Source organism: Callospermophilus lateralis, chromosome 5, assembly GCF_048772815.1.
Source record: "Callospermophilus lateralis isolate mCalLat2 chromosome 5, mCalLat2.hap1, whole genome shotgun sequence".
NCBI classification, from domain to species: domain Eukaryota; kingdom Metazoa; phylum Chordata; class Mammalia; order Rodentia; family Sciuridae; genus Callospermophilus; species Callospermophilus lateralis.
The window spans coordinates 147,187,717-147,210,263 of NC_135309.1; the positions used below are offsets into that span (position 1 = coordinate 147,187,717).

The window sequence follows — 22,547 nt, forward strand, 5'->3', positions numbered from 1 at the left end:
TTTTACATGTTTTTTTCATTTCCCATAATTACTGTTACAGATATATTGTAGACAAGATTATGGACACAATTTTAGGAAATGTGGAACCCACATTTCTTGCCTTTGTTGTACTTATTTGTAAATGCTTTCTATTATTATTAATTATTTTTCATTGTAGAAAAGAATCATGATCTTTATTGAAGGTACAATCTGTCCTTCTTATTATGTTTTTTTCCCCTAATCAGAGTGTATTATTATTCTCTTAATTTCCCACCTTATTAAGTACCTGTTGCAAGAAAGCATTGTGCTAATTTTGAGAGTTGGCAGGGGGTATTCGCAATTGGATTAACAAAATGAAAAAAGCAAAACATGTTATGAGATAAAATTGGGATAAAATAGTATAAGCTTATAATTAAAATAATATGTTTTTGAGAAGAAAAAAAGTTTTTAATGTGAGATGTCAGTTTCTCATCAATTTATTGTTTACCTTTTAAAAACATCTTTTATTCCCTTTGTCTTTATTTTTCCAAGGGTCACACAGCAATGCTTCATACTGGCTCATGGCATCCCAAAATAAAGGGAGAATTTATGACTTGCTCAAATGATGCGTGAGTATTGTTGATAATTTATCTAATTGAGTATTTTTCAACAGTAAAAAACAAAAAACAGTAAAAGAAACAGTATAAGGAATCCTGATATTTATATATTCTTATTCTTAACTTTGGTTTTAGCTTTGGTTTTAGTATAAGGTTTAATTAAATAAATATGAACACTATGAAAATGAGAGTTGATATGAATCCCAGTAGAATTTTATCACAGGACATAAAGGATCATATTTATATAATTAAATAACTTTGAAACTGTAGTAATAATTTCTTGCTTCTTACAGTAAAGATTTATCTATGGGCTGGGATTGTGGCTTAGTGGTAGAGTGCTCACCTAGCACGTGCCAGGCCCTGGGTTTGATTCTCAGCACCACATAGAAATAAATAAATAAAATAAAGATATTGTGTCCAACGACCACTAAAAAATAAACAGTAAAAAAAAAAAAAAAAAAAAAAAAGATTTATCTATCTGAAATGATATTAAGTTGGGCTTTTTTCAACCATAATTCTATGTGAGATCAGTGAAACTTTTAACCATACACTTCCATTACACACACACACAAAACCAACTTTTAAAGAAAAATGACAGTAATAAATTAGGGTGATTTTTAGTTTGATTTACCTTTTTCTGACCTTTTGTCTCCGAGAAAAGTAATTAACTGAGAGTTAAGCTCTGGAAGATCAGTCAGATACTTGGTTCATTCACCATGTATAGCATGTTCACTGTGTGTAAGTACACTTTCAGTGAAGTTTCTGACTACATGGAAGTGAGTGCTAGAAGACAGAGAAGGTATAGACATACCAAAAAATCAATAATACAGTATTTTTTAAAAATTTCAAACTTTTCTTTTAAAAATGTTTTTAGAAGTACATTATAGTTCTACATAATTGTGGGTTTTATTTTGACATAATCGTATATGCATGGAATATAATTTGCTCCATTTCAGTCCCTAATACTACTTCCTTTTCTCCCCTCAGTTTTTTCTCTGTTCTCATTCTTCTACTCCACTGATCTGCTTTCTATTTTAATGGTATTCCCCCCCACACATTTTTTTCCTCCTTATTTTGCTCTAGCTTCTGTATATGAAAGAGTACATTTGACAGTTGACTTTCTGAGTCTGGCTTATTTCACTTAGCATGATGTTCTCCAATTCCATCCATTTATCAACAAATGCCATAATTTCATTCTTCTTTGTGGCTGAATAATACTCCATTGTGTTTATGTACCAATTTTTCTTTATGTATTCAACTGGACCGGTTCTATAAGTTGTCTGCAGTGAATTGCACTGCTATAAACATTGATGTACCTGTATCACCATAGTATGCTGGTTTTAGTTCTTTTGGATAAATACCAAGGAGTGGGATAGCTGGGCTATGTGGTCATTCTATTTCTGCTCTTTTGAGGAATCTCCAAACTGCTTTCCAATTTACAGATTAACCAACAATGTATGAGTCCTTTTTCCCACATTCTCACCAGCATTTATTATTATTTATATTCTCAGAGATTGCCATTCTAACTGGAGTGAGATGAAATCTCAATGTAATTTAGATTTGTGTTTCTCTGATTGCTAGAAATGTTGAACATTTTTTTTTAATATTTGTTGGCCATTTGTATTTCCTCTTTTGAGAAGCGTATGTTTAGTTCATTTGCCCATTTATTGTTTTGGGTTATTTGGTGTGTGTGTGTGTGTGTGTGTGTGTGTGTGTGTATGTGTGTGTGTGTAGTTTTTTAAGTTCTTTATAAATTCTGGACATTAATGCCCTTTTCAGACGAGTAGGTGGCAAACATTTTCTCCCATTCTATAGGCTGTCTCTTCAAATTTTTAATTGTTTTCTTTGCTGTTTGAAACTTTTTAATTTGATGCTGTCCCACTTCTTAATTTTTCATTCTGTTTCTTGAGTTTTAGGGGTCTTGTTAAGGAATTCAGTATCTGTGAGGGTCTTGGAGGGATGACCCCATTTTTTTTCCTAGCAGTTGCAAAGTTTCTGGTCCAATTCCTAGGTTTTGATCCACTTCGATTGATTTTTTGTGGAGGGTGAAAGACATTGGTCTAGTTTTATTCTTTTACATATAGTTAAATGTAGTAACTAGTGTTAAAAATTCAGTTTAAGCAAAAGAATAGACCAAATAAGAGAAAAAGAACACATAGGACAGTGAAAGCTTCTGAGGAAGTCATCCTGCAGGTGAGACTTAAATCATGCAAAGGAGACCACCACAGGGAAAGAGCTTTCCAGGCCAAAATGATAGCATATTTAGAAACCTTAAGATGAGCATGCAATGAAACATGTTTGAGGGAAAGAAATACCAGGGTAGTTGATTTTGGGGGGCTGTTGGGAAGGGTGAGAATGATAGGAAATGAGTTTGGAGAGGAAGGCAAGGACCAGTCATATAGGATGTTTTAGGTTAAATGAAAAAGGCTTGGATTTTAATGTAATGATAAGAGAAGCCATTAAAGAATACCCAATCTTTTTCATAATATTGAAAATTTAATTAATAGGAATGGTCTCTCTACATTTTGTTAACATTTCTCAATGAATTACTACTGAGATTAATAGCTAATAATAGTTAATATTCATTGAGTACTTCTATGAGCCAGAAGTGTTCAGTACACTTTATGTGTGCTGAGCATTGTCTTATTTTTTCCTCATAGCAATGAGGTTTGTAGGCAGTAGTGTTATTGTGTATTCCAAATGATCTGATTGTGACTTTTCCAAGGACATATGATTCTAAGTGGCTGAGTCAGAATGTAAATGTACTGTGAATGGCTGTACACAAGTTTGTGAGTGGTAATCACAAAGATGATGGTGATTGACTTATAGATACAGATACTACAGGGCACAAATCACTTTTATATAAGGAATGGATATAAAACCTCATCTTATAAAGAATACTCCGCAAAATGCTTCCTATCAGAGGACAGATTTCCTTTGCCTTGGAGTTCTCCTACAGAGCACTGCTGTGATGATACTTGCACATTACCTGATTATGAGGAGGATCATGAAAAGAACTTGTGGTAGTGAGTGGGTCTTTATGCTCTCCAGGAAACTCTAATTGCTTTGAGAGGCATGGGGTTATTCTGGCTGTGCTGGAAGAATGACCTGATATAATTAGTAGTAAACAATATTTACAGGCCCATGGATGGTTCCATAGTTCCTCTTAGAGGGAGTTGGTGTGGGTCTCCCTAACACATTCCTAAGTAAAAACTAAACAAAGAGAACAGTGTGCTGCTTTAAATAAAAGGTCATTTTTTTTATCTCCAAGATCTCATTAGCATAAATGGGACTGGATATTATATTCCTGTTTCCAGATTACTTTTAGGTGAGCTAAAAGATAACTTTTGTCAAGTTTTGTTATCTTTGTAGAGTTGGCTATTCTTTTTTAATTTTCTATAGTAACTCACTGTGAAATGTTCATGCATTTTAAAGGTTTTAGTGAGGAGGAGAAAGTAGAAAATCGGCTTCTTCCACAGTCAGGGGAGAGAGGAAATACAGATGAATAGCAATTAAAAAAAATAAAGAAAAGAAAACAGGTAGGCACAGAGCAAGTGGATTTAGGATAGAGTGAAAGGAGGAACCACTGGCTGTGACCATTTGTGAAAAATGACTGAATAAGTCTTTGGGATTGAATTGTGTAACAGCTGGTAAAAAATAAGAACCAGAGACTTTTTAAAAGATCAAGAGCTGAGAGGATATAGCTCAGCAGAAGAGTGCTTGGTTCTCATGCACTCAGGTTTGATCTCCAGAATTGCCAAACTAACCAACCAACCAACCAACCAACCACCCACTATCAAACCAGAAAACCACAGTGAGACCTAATTTTTACTAGTCTTCCATGGTCTGGGACAACGTCATGTTGTACGTGTAGTATTAAAAACATTAGCTGGGCATGATGATGACCACATGTAATCCAAATGACTCAAGAGGCTGAGACAGGAGGATCACAAGTACAAAACTAACCTCAGCAACTTAGGGAGGCCCTAAGCAATTTAGGGAGACTCCCATCTCAAAATAAAAAAAATAAAAAGGTCTGGGGATGTGGCTCAGTGATTAAGTTACCCTGGTTTCAGTCCTCAGTACAAACAAACAAACACCATTCACTGGCAATGATGACATGTAGGTAAAGGAAACAGAGAGGAAGTGTTGTCAATACTACTTGCTCAGAAGATTCTGGGGAAATCTTCCCATGAGAGTTTGAAACATGTGTATCCGTGGGCCCAGGTTAGGCCCAGCAATGCCCTGTTAACCCACCCAGGAACCCATGCCTAGCACAACTCCATCTTGGGACACTGTAGCCATTGCCATAACCCTCCCCACGCAGTATCCTTCACCTTGGGACAACAGACAGGGCCTGGAGGCAACTGCATCTTGAAATAGGCAGCCCAAAGCCATTGTAAGGCCTATTCTTTCAGTCCCGTCTCTGAAAGTGGTTGCCTTCATCTTGGGATACCCTCCACTGCTGTCTTGAGTTACTTCCACTGTTGCCGCCACTACCTTTAGTTTCAGTAGCATCCATCGTGGGACATTGGCTGGGAACTTGAAGCTCAATACCAAAGTGAGGTACAGGTAATCTTCAGGGCCACTATAGGGTTATAGGGTAAAAACTGTTAATACCTGAGATCTGCATTGCAAGACAGGAAGACACATAAACAAAATGAAAAACAAGGGAAGAAAGTGCTCCAAACAAATCAAGATACAACAATAATAGAATCCATGGACAGTGCAGTTGATGAAATATCAGGAAAGGAGTTCAAAATGTACATAATTAAAATGATCTATGAATTAAAGAATGACTTAAGTGAGCAAATACAGGCAAAAATTGATCACTCCAACAAAGAGATAAGAGAGCAAATACTGGCAACCATTGATCACACCAACAAAGAGATAAGGGAGCAAATACAGATAGCAAAAGATTACTTCAAGATAAAGATGGAGATTCTGAAAAAAAGAAAAGTCAGAAATCCTTGAAATGAAGAAAACAATAAACAAAATTTAAAAACTCAATAGAAAGCATCACCAACAGACTAGATCTCTTGGAAAACAGGACATCAGATAATGAAGACAAAATATACAATCTTGAAATTAAGTTGACCACACAGTGAAGACAGTAAGAAACCATGAATAGAATACCCAAGAATTATGGGATAGCATCAAGAGACCAAATCTAAGAGTTATTAGGGCAGAGGAAGGCAGAGATATTCAACCCAAAGGAATGCACAAGCTCTTCAATGATATAATAACAGAAAACTTCCCCCAAATTAAGAATGAATTGGAAAATCAAATACAAGAGGCTTACAGGATACCAAATATACAAAATTACAACAGATCTACCCCAAACCACATTATAATGAAAATGCCTAACATATAGAATAAGAATAGAATCTTAAAGGCCGCAAGAGAGGAATCAGATCACATATTGGGGGGAGACCAATTTGGATCTCAGATTTTTCAACTCAGACCTTCAAAACCAGGAGATTCTGGAGCAGCATATTCCAAGCTCTGAAAGAAAATGGATGCCAACCAAGAACCTTATATCCAGCAAAATTAACCTTCAGATTTGATAATGAAATAAAAACCTTTATGATAAACAAAAGTTAAAAGAATTTATAGTGAGGAAGCTTACACTACAGAGCATTTTCAGCAAAATATTCCAAGAAGTGGAAATGAAAAACAACAAGGAAAATCAGCAAAGGGAGGAACTTCACTAAAAGAAAGGCCAATCAAGGAGATACCAAGTCAAGGTGAAAACCAAAAATCAACCAAAATGTCCAGGAATACAAATAATGTTTCAATAATAACCCTAAATGTGAATTACCTAAAATCATCAATTAAAAGACATATACTAACATATTGGAATAAAATAAAAACACCCAACAGTATGTTTCCTTCAAGAGACTCATCTCACAGGAAAAGACATTCACAGACTGAAGGTGAAAGATGGAAAAAAAAGTACCACCCACTTGGACCATGTAAACAAGCAGGGATTTCCATTTTCATATCAGATAAAGTGGCCTTCAAACCAAAGCTAGTGAATGACATTTTATACTGCTTAAAGGATTCATACATCAACAAGACATAACAATCACAAATATCTATGCCTCAAACAACGGGACATCTGTATATATCAAAGAAACCCTTCTCAGCTAAAAGAACCAAATGGGCCACAACACAGTAATACTGGGTGACTCTATTTTTTTTTTAATTTTTTTTCCATCCTGGTAATGTTTTATTTATTTTTTTATTTATTTTTACATTTTTTTAATTATTAGTTGTTCAAAACATTAAGCTCTTGACATATCATATTTCATACATTTGATTCAAGCAGATTATGAACTCCCATTTTTACCCCGTATACATATTGCAGATTCACATTGGTTCCACATTCCACTTTTTTACATACTGCCATACTAGTCTCTGTTGTATTCTGCTACCTTTCCTATCCTCTACTATCCCCCCTCCCCTCTCCTCCCCTTTCCTCCCATCTTCTCTCTCTACCCCATCTACTATAATTCATTTCTCTCTCTGGTTTTTTCCCCCTTTCCCCTCACTTCCTCTTATATGTAATTTTGTATAACAATGAGGGTCTCCTTCCTTTACCATGCAATTTCCCTTCTCTCTCTCTTTCCCTCCCTCCTCTCGACCCTGTTTAATGGCGATCTTCTTCTCATGGCCTTCCTCCCTATTCTGTTCTTAGTTGCTCTCCTTATATCAAAGATGACATTTGGCATTTGTTTTTTAGGGATTGGCTAGCTTCACTTAGCATAATCTGCTCTAGTGCCATCCATTTCCCTGCAAATTCCATGATTTTGTCATTTTTTAGTGCAGAGTAATACTCCACTGTATATAAATGCCACATTTTTTAAATCCATTCATCTATTGAAGGGCATTTAGGTTGGTTCCCCCTTCTAGCTATTGCTAGAATGCCGCCGCATTCTGGTGACATCAGTTCTCTGCCATGGTGGTATCCCATGCAAATGGGGACAGTTCGTTCCCTTTGCTGGGTGACCAATGCAACGGGTGAGTCCTGACTGGCTCTCCCCAGCCCCGTTTCATCCTGTGGCCACTGACTATGATGGCTTGGTTGGTATTAACCTCTCGGGTTCAGAAGGGCTGACCAGTTGTTTCCGCGGGATCGTTTAGCGCTGAGTTATAGCGGTTTGTCTGCGAGACACAGGCGAACAGGAACCCTGGTAATGTTTTATATTGCGACAAGTTCTTCAGTCCTCCTGCCTCAGCCTCCTGAGCCGCTGGGATTTCAGGTGGCATCACTGTTACTGGCTTTATCTTATGTTTGAGTTGAGGTCTTGCTTATGTTGACCAGGTTGGCTTCCAACTCCTGGGCTCCAATGATTCTCGTTGTCTCAGCCTCCTGTACAGCAGGGACAGCGGGGACTACATGGTCTTGCCACCATGACTGGCTTCTTATTTTTTAAACAAGGCTTTTCTGGAGCTGGGGCTGGAGCTCGGTGGTAGAGCTCCTTGCCTAGCTTGCGTGAGGCACTGGGTTCGATCCTCAGCACCACCTCAGTACTTGGTGCACGCTGGTGCAGAATGACTTCCTACCGCAGGTCAAGGGCACAGGCGCCACCGGATCTTTCAAGCTCCATCGCCAAAAGCTGGTGGCCAGCTATCGGTGCAAAAACCCAAGAAGCCGGCCACTGGGTGACTTTAATATACCTCTCTCATCATTGAATAGATCTTGCAAACAAAAACTAAACAAAGAAATTATAGAACTCAATAATACAATCAATAATTTAGACTCAACAGACATATATAGAATATTCCATCCATCAACAAGTGAATACACTTTCTTCTCAGCAGCACATGGATAATTCTCCAAAATAGACCATATGTTATGCCACAAAGCAAGTCTCGGCAAAAACAAAAAAAAAAAAAAAAAAGAGAGAGAGATTCTACTCTACATTCTATCTGACCATAATGGAATGAAATTAGAAATCAATGATAAAATAAAAAATAGAAGCTACTTCAACACCTGGAGACTAAATAATATGCTATTGAATGACACATGATAACAGAAGACATCAGGGAGGAGATTAAAAAAAATTCTTAGTGAGAAATGAGAATTCTGATACAACTTATCAAAATCTCTGGGACGCTATGAAGGCAGTGCTAAGAGGAATGTTTATTGCATTAAGCTCATTTATTAATTGACCTGACATGACAACTCAAAGCCCTAGACAAATAACAAACTAACACCAAAAGTAGTAAAAGATAGGAAATAATTAAAATCAGGGCAGAAATCAATGAAATTGAAACAAAAGAAACAATTCAAAAAATTGACCCAAAATACCCTGTTCTTTAAAAAATAAATAAAATTGACAGGCCCTTAGGCACCCTAAAGAAAAGAAGGAAAGATAAAACTCAAATCACTAAAATTTGTGATAAAAAAGGAAATATCACGATAGACACTATTGAAATACAGAAGACAATTAGAAACTATTTTGAAAATTTATACTCCAGTAAAATAGAAAACGTTGAAGGCACACACAAATTTCTAGAGGCATATGATCAACCCAAACTGAGTCAAGAGGACATACACAATTTAAACAGATCAATTTCAAACAAGGAAATAGAAGACACCATCAAAAGCCTACCAACAGAGAAATGCCGGTTCCAGACAGATTCACAGCTGAGTTCTACAAAGAAGAATTAATACTTCTCAGATTATTCCATGAAATAGAAAAGGAAGGAACCTTTCCAAACTCATTCTGTGAAGGTAGTATAATCCTGATACCAAAACCAGGCCGAGACACATCAAGGAAAGAATACTTTGGAGAAAAGATAGCCTCTTCAACAGATGATGCTGGGAAAAGTGGAAATCCATATGCAGCAAAATGAAACTAAACCCCTATCTCTCACCATGCATAAAACTCAACTCAAAGTGGATCAAGGACCTAGGAATTATCTCAGTGACCCTGCGCCTACTAGGGGAAAAATGTAGTTCCAAGTCTTCATTACATCAGATTAGGCCCCAACTTCCTTAACAAGACTCCTAAAGCATAAAAATAAAATCAAGAATTAATAAATGGGATGGAATCAAACTAAAAAGCTTCTTCTCAGCAAAAAACACAATCAATGAAGTGAAGAGAGAGCCTACATTTTGGGAGCAAATTTTTGCCACACACCCATCAGATAGAGCTCTAATCTCCAGGATATATAAAGAACTCAAAAAATTTAACACCAAAAACCAAACATCCCAATTGATAAATGGGCTAAGGAGCTGAACAGACACTTCTAAGAGGAACATATACAATTGATCAATAAATATATGAAAAAATGTTCAACATCTCTAGTAATTAGAGAAATGCAAGTCTAAACTTCTCTAAGATTTCATCTCACACCAGTCAGAATAGCAGTTATCAAGAATACAGACAACAATAAGTATTGGTGAGCATGCGGGGGAAAAGGCACATTCATATATTGGTGGTGGGACTACAAATTGGTGTAACCAATATTGAAAAAAGTAAGGACATTCCTTAAAAAACTTGGATTGGAACCACCATTTGACCCAGCTATCCCACTCCTGGATCTATACCCAAAGGACTTAATGTAGCCACATCAATGTTCATAGCAGCTCATTTCACAATAGCTAAACTGTGGAAACAAACTAGATATCCTTCAGTAGATGAATGGATAAAGAAACTGTGGTATATATACACAATGGAATATTTCTCAGCATTAAAATAGAATAAAATCATGGCATTTTCAGGTAAATGGATAGAGTTGGAGAATATCATGCTAAGTAAAGTAAGCCAATTAAAAAAAAAAAAAGGCCAAATGTTTTCTCTGATAAGTGGATGCTAATTCATAATTCTGGGGGGGCATGAGGAAAATAGAGGAACTTTTATTTGGCAAAAGGGAGAAGGCACTGGGGCAGGAAAGATGATGTAATGAGGTAGACATCATTATCTTAGTTACATGTATGACTGCACATATGGTGCGATGCTACACTGTGTAAAACCAGAGTAATGAAAAATTGTGTTCCAGTTGTGTACAATGAATCAAAATGCATTCTGTTGTCAGGTATACCTCATTAAAATCAATTAATTAATTAAAAAATTAAAGGTGACTCAGTGGTTAAATGCCCATGGATTCAATCATTGGAATGCATGCATAAATAAATGAATAAAACACAGGCGACCAGAAAAAAAAGAGAAATATATGTATTGGTGTAAATTGATTTTGTGGAAAAGTTGAAAATTAATGAAACGATATGAACTTATTGAAGAATATAGGGAAATTCTAATTTAGATTCTCAAAGATATTACCATTTAGAGTAGGCAAAATATATAGTGAATGATTGTGAGATCATTTTATGTTCCATGAAATACATATTTGGAAACATTAAAATCTAGTCAGTTTAGTTTATTCTGAACAACTGAATGTCATGAAATGTCAATATTATGAAAGAAATGATAGTGGGCTGCTCTGAATGAAAGGATCATGACATATAATTTGTGAAGGAAAGTCAGGAAGAAAGGACCAAAAATAGCAATAAAGAGACATTTTTGGTACAATTGGGATCATGTGGTATCAAAAGTGGCAACAGTTGTTTGTCTTTCATTATGAGGAAATTGATGACTTTTTTCCTACCCTGAATCTGAGCTAGCCAACAGAATGTGGCAAAAATGATGGTGTGTAGTTTCTGAACATAACCCTTTGAAGAGTTCTTGTATGTGTCCATTCCCTTGCAACTATGGCATTGCTATCTGTTGAAACCTTGGCTACCTTTCTCTAGGATGAAAGATCCTATAAAAAGCAGTTTAGTTGTCCCATCTCAGGCCATACTAAATTAGTTTATAGCCGGCCAACTCCCAACCTTGTGACAGAGGCTCAGCCTAGATCAGTAGAATCTACCACAGACACTTGAGTTAATCCAGCTGGAGAGAACCAGCTGAATGCTGAACTCATAAACACTAATAATGTTTTGGTTTGGATGTCAGGTATCCCCCAGAAGCTCACGTCTGATTCAATGCAGGTTCAGAGGAGAAATGATTGGGTCATAGGAGTCTTAACCCAATCAGTGAATTAATCCCCCCATAGGGGATAGGGTTTAGCTGAGTGGTAATTGATGTGTAATTGAGGAGGTGGGAATTGGGATTTGACTTGGGGTATATTTTTTATCTGGCAATTGGAGAGACCTCTCTCTTACCATGATGTGAGCTGCTTCAGTGTGTCACACTCTTTGGCCATGATGTTCAGCCTCACCTCGAGCCCTGAGGAATGGAGCCGGCCTTCTATGTACTAAGACCTCTGAGTGAGCCCTCAAATAAACTTTTTGTCCTCTACAGTTATGGTTGGGTCCTTTAGTCACAGAAACAAAAAAGCTGACTATAACAAGTATCCTGTTTTTCTAAGCCATTGAATTTTGGGGATGATTTATTATGTACCAGATGTAAAATGATACAGATGATTTTATTAGATTATGTTATGTAAAAATATGGTGATGAAGAAAAATGGTTTTGTTCCTAGAAGACACCAGTTGGTGAATAGGAGTGAACAATAATGATATAAGCAACTTAGTTTTGAATGATATGGGAGTGGGTGAGTGAGGGGGGGGAAGGAAGGAGAGATAGAGAGGGAGCTAGAAAGGGAGAATATGAATGAATATGTATATTGAGAGAGGTTAAGAATAGAGACATGACAAATTCTTACTACATATGGTGTTCTTAGGAAAGATATATAGGTGTTTATTGTACCATTTTAACTTTTTTGTAACTTTGAAGCATTAAAAAAAAAAGTTAGGGAGATTCCAACCCCCCCCTGCTTTTTGGTACCCGTGATTGAATCCAGAGGCAGTTAATCACTGAGCCACATCTCCAGCCCCCTTTTTTGTTGTATTTTATTTGAAGGCGGGTTTCACTGAGTTGCTTCAGGTCTGGCTAAATTGCTGAGGTTGGCTTTGGATTTGTGATTCTCCTGCCTCAGCCTCCCTAGTTTCTGGGGTTACAGGTTTGCGCCACCATGCCCTGCTGAGATTTTCTTAATGTCTGTTCATATGGGTGTCATCTCCCATCTCCACCATTTTTCCTGTAAAAGCTGAATATAAGATGGAGAAAAAGGGTAATTGAAATTTATAGTTAATTGCATTTCACTTGGTTAAGTTTTTTTCTTGGATATTTTTCAGTAAATTTTAATTTTTCTGCATATTGGAGTTGGTTTAGATTACAGGAATTCATTGGGATTATACATTAGATTATAGACTTCAGGATTTCCTTTGACTGCTAGGAACTGTTGGATGTTGATGGAGAAAGGGTTCTTTAGTCATCAGTTAAAGAGCCACAGTCAAAAGATATAATTACTTTAAAGGTCCTGTGAAGTATATTAATAGAAGAAAACAGAATTTTCCAGACATATTGATACAGTCCTGTCTCCCACAGTGGACAACCCCTGATTTTTACTCTTTGGGTAGTGTTGTTGTGTTCTAAGGATACTCTTTGGGAAATGAAGAGTGTCATGACTAAATACTTTTGTTTGTAGAATCCAATAATATAATATTTTAAAATTTGGTTGTAGCTTGTAAAGATGAATTATACAATTAAAAATGTTGACAGATCTTGGCCTTATATAATGGAAACAGCGTGCCCTTTGTATAGTCAGTAACAGAGAAAAGTGGGTACTCTATCAGTAGCTTTGAGGAAGTAACTTACCATCAATGTTTAGATTCCTGAGAAGCATGATCTTCCTGCAACTCCCCACAATCCCCACAATCCCCTGGTGGGGATTCAATCTATGACCTTTTCATATGCTAGGCATGTGTTCTATCACTGAATTGTATCCCTAGCCCCAAGTTTCAGATTCCTAAAAAAATAGAATAATACTTGATTCACAAGATTCTAATCTGGACTAAATGTGTAGTCTTGTGTATGACTGGAATAGGACTAACCTTGGATTCATTCATGATGTGAGGGTCTGTCTTTTTTTTTTAATATTTATATTTTAGTTGTGGTTGGACACAATACCTTTATTTTATTTATTTATTTTTATGTGGTGCTGATGATTGAACCCAGGGCCTTGCACATGCTAGGCAAGTGCTCTACCACTGAGCCCCAGCCCCAGCCCAAGGGTCTTTCTTACATCTTGGGGAGCATCTCTTATTGGAACATGTGTGGAACATATTGGAGCTCACAGACTTTTACTGGAAGGCTGTTAGGCAGATTTCACTTAGTTTTTATAATTAATAACATATGTAAACATAATTGTAAAATTCTCCAAAGAATGATTATTCATATAAATGGATCTCAGAAAAGTAAATTTTCTGTAACTAAAAATTTTTTCTTTTCTAGTTTAAGTATTTTTTTGGGGGCGGGGGTAGTGGTTTAAAATATTAGTTACCTACATTATTTATGTGTGTTTTGAATGGCTTTTAGCATTTTCACAATTTATAAATTATTGCATTGTAGCATGGTATGACTCAGAATGCCTTGGCATATGTAGGCCCATACATAGCTTGAGTTCTTGACTGCTATTTATATTTTTTGGTTGTTCCCTTTCTGTTCTTTCTTCTTGCTGTTGTAGGTATGACATTGTATAGAAATATCTCAGTTTCCCCTTCAGTTTTTTTAATTCTAAAAAGCCAGAGACTGGGGAAAGTGTAGGGATGGCACAAATTTTTTAGACTTGGGGAACAAGAAGAAGGAATAAGCAGCTAATGTAGTGTATGAATTTTTTTTTAAGCATATGGATTTTTTTTCCATACTCTTTGGCTACCACTGGGCAGGATTTTATGTTGTCTAAGCTGGTAGATAAGTAAGATAGTGTTATATTTACAGCGGTTCTTTATTCTAGATGCCCTCACAGAAACAAAAAAAATTACTTTTTAGATCATATTCCTGTAATATTTAATATAGCTTTTATCTCATTTGATCCTTTTATCTAATTCTAATTATTTTTTAACATATTGTCATAGTTTTTCATTTTAAAACCCTAAGAATTTTTAAAACTATATTTTTACAGAAACCAACATTTAAAAAATAAATTTGGCTATACTTTATTCTTAGATAATTTAAGTGTATCTACATATTTTAAATTATTTGTTAATAGAACTTTTACATGAAATAGGTAACTTTGGGGGAAAAATTCCTTAGGATTTCTTAGTAGAGCCTAAATCCTGCAAATTTTCACATTCAAACATGCTGGTTATAGCAAAATACAATAGAAGACAAAATTACTCAGGGGTGTGTGTGAATGTGTGTGTGTGTGTGTGTGTGTGTGTGTGTGTGTGTGTGTTTATTTAAGTGGGGTGTTGTTATGTTGCACAGGCTGGTCTCAAATTCACAGACTGAAGTGATACACCTTCCTAAACCTTCTGAGTAAATGGAACTATGGGTGCCACCACTATACTTGGCTACTCTGACACATTTTAAAGTTCATTTTTTCTAGGAGTTATGGAAATAATGAGAATCTGCTTCCCAATTACTGCTGTAATTGAGAGGTACACATATTGGTATTACTTTGATTAAGCTTCTGTTGACAAACTATTTTCCTGCAGGCTTGAATGCAAGAAAGATGTAGATAACTTTTTAATGTAACCATAAATTTGTTCAACTCATAAGATACTATAAGGTTGGATTTGATTGGTGCATGCTATTTGCAAGTATAGAAATATAAATAAGTGGACCCCATTAATAGGTACAGTTAATGTGTGTTAACTTTCAAAAAGTTAAAAAAAAAATCTTCCTCTCAATATTTTTAGCTTTTGAAGGGCTTGTTGGCACACCCTTTTAATTTCAGAGACCAGATCACAGGAGGATTACAAGTACTAGGTCAGCCTCAGCAACTTAATAAGACCTTCAGCAAGTTTGTGAGATCCTGTCTCAAACAGAAAGGACTGGGCATAAGGTGGGGCTTAATATACTTAAATTGGGATTCATGGTTGTGGGTGCCCTTTAAATATCACCAATTTAATATGTGAGCATCACAATTTTAACTCTATCCTCAATTCAGTCACAGATTTTAAAAACTTATTGACTGAATTATAGTGTTTGATTAATATAGGAAGAGGGCTTTTTTTTTCCCCTCCTGAGTACTGGGGATTGAGACCAGGACATTGCACATACTAGGCAAGTGCTTTTCCACTGAGCCACACCCCCAGTTCTAGTGAAATAGGAAGAGTTATTTGTTAATTTTTATGTGGGCTAACTTATTACATTGAAAACAAAGGTGGGTTTTTGTTTTGTTTATTTTATTTGTAATTTCTTTTATTTTAAAAATAAAATGTCAATGTCCTAATTTTCTGTCAAGATAAATGATATGGGCTGGGGTTGTAGCTCAGTGGTAGAGCACTTGCCTAGCCAGTATGAGGCCCTGGGTGATGTGATCCTTAGCATCACATAAAAATAAATAAAGTAAAAGGTATTGTGTCCAACTACAACTAAAATAAGTATTTTAAAAAAAGATAAATGATACTATGAAACTCAAAACACTGTGAGAAAAAAATTACTAAAATTTATTATCAAAATTAAAAGTACCATTTTAATGAGAAATTGAAATTGACAATTATTGAGAATCATTCAGTGTTTGGAACTGTAGAATAAAATTTTCCTTAGGGATTGGTAAGAATATAAAATGGGGCTTTATTTAATCAGTCATTTTGAAGGGATTTGAAAACAATGCATCAAAAACCATCTGGAAGCTTATTAGTTTTTGTTAGATTTTGTTTTTGTGGTAAGATAAATATGTGCTGGTCTAATCTGTGAAGGTGCTAAAGGCAAAGGAAGATGATATCCATACTTTAGAGATGAATTATATTTTTACTGTACTGTGTGTACTGGTGAAATAATATGGCCACTAATAAACATATATCTCAAGAAACTATAATAATTTTCAGTGTAATTATAATTATTATAATTTGTACTTTGTAATTAAAAATAAGCTAATAAAATATTACTTGGGGAGATGAATTTACTGAACAGGCAAGAATTATTTATAATTAAGCATTTTAATCTTGTGCACATGGCTGCTCCCATTATGCATGAATGACTTCTGTTTTATTTATAATTTCCTCATACTTTAACTTAGGCAATTTTATCATCACCTCATTTGTTTAGGGATAAAAATTATTGTATTATTAACCTTGTATGAGTTTAATGTAATTTTACATGGAATTTTCAAGTGTTTTATGTGGTCACTTGTAACAATGGTAACAACTTCAAAAACATTGGAGGAAAGTTTCCTGAAGTCCAGGTTTGTTTTGTTTTACTATATTTGTGTACTTTTCACAATTTTTAGTCAATAACTTATTTTGGTCATGACACATCAATATTGAATAATAATTCCTATGGAGGGATTATGAACTGTGGAGCATGCTAATTAGCATTTTCTTTTCTTGAGATTCATATGGAAAACATTTTTAAGAATGTCAGCATTAGTACATCTCTAAATATTACATTATTTTGATTTAAAATATCTATAAACTTGTTGATTTTTAAAAAGAATGTGGAAGACTCTAAAAGTTGAAGGATATACTTGTTTATTGGTATTCCATTAACAGAGGATTTGATCGAGAGTAGTTAGAATTTCATCTGTGGATTTCTGAGTCAGGCAAGGTAGCATTAGTACTGCCAGTTCACTCCATGTATGACTAAATGAATCTGCACACAAGACAAATACACCAGTACTTTTTTAATGTGTGCCAATCCTGTTGTCCATATATCAAGTTATATATAAGAAGGATGTTGTTGCTGTAAAAATTCATGAATTTAGTTGCAGTGATGGAAATAAAAAGTATTTTCATATTATAGACTTTGTAACTCAAATTTAAAGTTTTTATTTTGATTCTGCTTTTTCCAGAGACTTGGACATTATACTAAATTATTTTTCTTTTCTAAATTATTCTTTCCTAAGTTTCTGTGACTCAGTACATGACAAATTTATTTGTATACTTTTTCTGAGTCCTTTCTTTTCTGTTATGCCTTATAAGTGGGTTGAATCCACACCCAACTTTGAAGAAATTGTCATCTCGTCTTTTCAGTTTCATATTGACAGAGATGATGAAGTTAGGCAAGTTAACAGGCACTTTTTAAGGAAGTATGAATGATGAGTTGCTCTTTTCATTGCCTTTTTCTAAATCTTGTAAGTTTACACAACTTGGTAAAACTATTTCTGTCTTATAAACTATCCTTCCCTGTGATAATACTTCTAAAATTTGTCTTGATGAGAATGTTAGGTTTTGTTACTTTTTTAAAAAAAATGTGCTTGAAGTAAAAATAGTTTACTCTTCCCTTAATAAAACTTTCGTTATTGTTATAGTAATAAAGTAGACTATAAAATAAGATCTCATAAATTATTAATTACAGGCTTCTTTTAGATATGTTTTCTTAGTGGCGTTGAGATCTATTAGTCAGAATAAAACAACAGTTATTTTTGGAAAGCTGTATCAATCCATTAGCAAGCACACCTAGGACAGATTCCCTTAGCAACACTCCTTAAGGATACATAAATCCTGTTTTTGCAGTCAAAATTTGTGTCTTTATGGAGGAAATAAGGCTCACAGATGACATTCCTCCCAACAAAAATTTATGTATGTAGGTTTATCTCTAAATAGAATAACCAAAGAGATAGGCCAGCTTCTTGTTTATACAAAACAATTGTGGGGTGATTAGTAGTCTTAATCAGACACACATTATAAATCTTTTTAATAAGTTACTAAATGATTCATTATTTTTCAGAGAATAATTTATCTTTTTCAGATACATAATTTTTAGCTTTCTTAATTCCATTCCTTTCTTGTTGTGAAATCGTTTTGTCTGTCAACCAGGAAATATTTATTGAGAACCTACTGTGTGCATGGCCTCTTGATCTTATGGAATTTATAATGTATCTGGAAATGTTAAAAATTCTTGAATAATTAATAATTATAAGTATGTAATTTCTGTGAAGGAGCAATATATGAGGAAGAACTAAAGTGGTCTGGAGAGTTAGTAAAACTTTTGAGGAAGTGATGTTGAAGCTGAAATGGAGGGCTGGGATGTGACTCTGTGGTAGAGTGCTTGCTTAGCAAGCATGAGGTCCTGGGTTCAAATTCCAGTACCCTCCTGTTCCCCAGTAAAAGCTGAAATGGAAAGATGAGTGATTATTGGTAGGCTGAAAGAGGAGTCTGACAGTAGGGAATGGATTCTCTTAGATATAGGAAACAGTACATTAAAAGGCAGAGGAATTGGAAGAAATCCAACATTACAAGAGCTGAGAGGGAAAGAAGGAGAGCAGTATCAAATGAATTTGCAGAATTTGGCAGGGGTCAATTTTCAGTGCAATATAGACCATGCTGAATATGTTTAGATTTTATTCCAAGGGCAACTATTAAAGGTTAATAGACTTTAGGGCAGTAGCAAATCAGATTTACATGAAAAAGAATACTCAATCATTGATGTGGACAATAAACTTGATGGGCAAAGTGGGGTCATTTATAGCCAAATTCAAATAATTTTATAATGAATGGCTTTCATATGTTCAGTCAGTGATTCCCTTTTTTTTTTTTTTTTGCTTGTGGAATTTTCATAACTACATCCATATGCTGTGACCCATGAGGTGAGAATCACTGAGTAAGTGCAACCCTTACTGTTTCAGTATTAGGAAAATTGAGGCCAAGAGAAGTGACTTATCCTCTGTCCCAAAGATAGTCTATGGAGAGCAAGCAGATTTGAGAAAATCTTTTGAGTTCTTTTTACATAATTTATATTAGATTTAGGAGACTGGTATCATGAACTAGAATTTATTTTCTATGAACTGGGGGTTGGGTATTGGATAACAAAATATGTGCAGCAGATTCTATATAAAGATATATGGAAGATAATGCTAAATGAAAAAGTATTTTGCAACAGCAACTTTCAGAGCATTTTCCACTGATTCCTGGTGGTCCCTGAGATTTTTCCAGTTTTCCTACATGGCCCAAACTATTTTCACTGTATTGTTTAGGGAATAGTGATTAGAAAAACGTCAATACAGATTCAGTTTTGGTTTTCTGTGTTTCAGTTTTTCAGTTAAACTTAGCAAACATTTATTTTACATCTACTTTTGTAGGTAAGGCCCTGCATTTGGTACTAGGCTTTGAGCCAAATGCACAGAGATAAATGTAACATGGTTCTTGCTCTCCAAGGTGCTTCCCAGTCTCCTATGATCATTGAGCACCCATTATACTATGTTTTACAGCAAGGGGATGGAAGTGGCTCATGAAGGATTATTTTCTTCAGAGTAACCTGAAGTCTTATTCACTAAGAGGCACAGATCCCATAATGTAAGAGATGTGTTTTTCTGTAGGTATCTTTCAGCCCTTAGTTGAAAAGAGAAAGTTCTCTTGAATCTTTAGTAAGCCGTAGTATCAATTTCTGGATCCTTTTTCATTTTAAAATAACCCCAGCCTCTGCTTTTATAAAAGCAAAGTAAACTTGAGATTGATGGGGTTGGGATGGAGTAACCCTTCTTTATGTGTGTTATGGGCCCGGAAGCTTCATATGATCTCTTTCTCTTAGTAGGCATAGTATTGATTCAAAGAAGGAAGGATTTGTTAGGTCACTCTTACGGTTTGGATGTGAGGTGTGCCCCTAAAAGCTCCTGTTAATGCAGGAATGCTCAGAGGTTAAGTTCTTGGATTGTGAGAGTTGTAATGTAATCAGTTCATGCTAGTTTGAATGACTGAGTGATAACTGTAGACAGGTGGGCTGTGGTTGGAGGAGGTGGGTCAATTGGGGTGCATCTTCCCTGTGGTCCCTTCTCCCACCACTCTCTACTTTGTGATCCTGCCATCAGCTGAGCACTTTTCCTCTCCTGGGTCCTTCCCCCATTATGTGCTGCCTCACCTTGTGTCCAGGGCAACAGAGTTGGCCATCTGTGGACTGAGACTTCTGAAAATTTGAACCGCAAGTAAACTTTTGTTCTTGTCTGGTGTTTTGGACACAGCAATGAAAAAGCTAACGAAAACAGTTACCATCCATTTAGAAGTGGAGTTAGGGGTTGGAACTCATATCTGGTTCCATTATACCCCATTCCTTCCCCAGTTTACTACATCTTCTTTCAGAATGGATGGTTTGTGTTGATCCTGGTTCAGATTGCATTGTAAGATCCCTTTTGGGTCATGACCAGTAGTTTTTATTAGGGAAAAAAAAAGTATAGAAATTGTTATTTGTAACAGATAGTACTGTTTCCTGAATTTTTTCTGTTTTGTTTTCATTGGTGTGTTATACACAATAGTGGGATTCATTGTGACATAATCATACATGCATGCTGGGAGCCATCAGCCAAGTAGGTATGACAATTTCCTTGCCAGCGTACCCCCATGTTTCTTTAGTGGAAGGACTCGTGGAAATAGGACATTTTGCAGCGACATTGCATGTAAGGTGACCTTGCTCAAGGACCAGGGCGGATCCGTGTTTAGGGTGTTCCCGGTTTAAGATAATCCGAGTTTAGGGCGTTCCCCGTTTAGAATAGGGTGTATCCTGCTGCCTGAGTTTCCCTTGAGTTCTCATGGGATTCAGAATATATATTTGGGAGACAGAAGCCCAGTGAGTGTGGATTTGGGCAGAGAATGTGGATTTCCCCAGAGCGTGTTTGTAGACGGCCGATGTTAGATCGGGAATAAAGAATTGTTGTTTGAATCTACAAAGCTGTGAGTGGCTCGTGATTTGTGCCCAGCCAGACTGTCGCACATGCACATAACATAATATGATTAATTTCATTCCCTAGTACTGTTACAGGGCATAAGGATTTCCGTGAAACTGGGGCAGCATGACGACTCCACCTTCAAATCTCAATTATTGCGATCAGGCCAGAAAGATTTCAGACTCAGAGTACCAGGCACATATTTATTAGGAAAGGGGAAAAGGAAACATTCTCAAGGAACAGAGTAGATCCTCTCAAAGAGGAGAAGGACAGCATGCTTCTTGCACCCTCCATTTTTATTTGAAGACCTAGGGAAGTTTCCAGAGAGTCCTGCTCAGGTGTGCCTCTTGACTTTTGACTGACGTCAGACTGAAACATCCCACTTCTATGATAATGCTAGGTTAGTTTGACCCATTCTGACCAGTTTTAATTAGAACCCGTTTTTATAGATTTTATGGTTAGGGGACATTGTCCTTATCTCCCTGAGTTCTGGGATCTGGTCTGTGTAAGTAACACAAAAGTTCCCCCATTTCAGGGTAATTTGTGTTGGGCTTACCAGCATTTCAGAGCCTGTATTTCTCCTACAGAAAATAGGTAGTTTACTGAATAATATACATATCCTGACTTAAGCCCAGCAGGGCTGCAGGTACATTGCTTTTTAAAAATGAAAGCTTTTTGGGGAGGGGGGTCAGCAAAGTGAGTCCATTTCATAGAATTATTCCCTTAACCTCATGTTACCACCACTCACATCTGTCTGTCCCCTGCCAGTATTTCTCCTTTTTTCCCCCTTCTCCCTTCTTCTGATTTCCTTCCTCTAGCCTACTGGTTTCCCTTTTATTTTTTAAAATTGGTACATTATAATTATTCATAAAAGTTGTTTCCTGAAACTTTAGTTTCAGGCTGTGTGTGTTTGTGTGTGTGTGTAAGCATGTGTATATACACATGGAGACTTGGTAAAGTATTTTTCCTACTGTGTTAAAAAACACATTCTTTTTAAGTATAGGTCATGGTTATAAATTCAGCCTTGTGTCTTTTCCCCAGTCTTTGAAAAAAAAATCACAATTCTTTCAGTTAGTTATAAGGCAGTACAATGTAGTTGTTTTGAGGAGTGGTTTAGAGTCAGATTTTCTAGGATTGGATCCAGGCTCTGTCATTTGCTTGCTGTGTGGCCTTTGGTAAACTATTTGATGTCTCTGTGCCTCCATTTTGTCTTCTGTAAAATGGGGTTGTGAAAGCATCACATAGTAGAATTCCACAAAATTAGTTACTGTTGTTATTGTCATCATTGTTAGTATTATTGGTAGGACTTGTATCTCTTATAGCTAGGATTGTGGACATAACTGCTTTAAC

The 22,547-nt window shown here is 35.9% G+C and overlaps 1 protein-coding gene across 1 annotated transcript in view; it reads left to right on the forward strand.

Annotated features, from left to right (window-relative positions):
• Wdr70 (WD repeat domain 70) overlaps positions 1–22,547 on the forward strand; it is a 299,382-nt gene that overhangs the window by 105,630 nt on the left and 171,205 nt on the right. Inside the window, exon 9 of the mRNA XM_076857389.2 lies at positions 511–587. Within this exon, the coding sequence (XP_076713504.2) occupies positions 511–587 (77 nt within the window). The remainder of the gene's footprint in view (positions 1–510; positions 588–22,547) is intronic.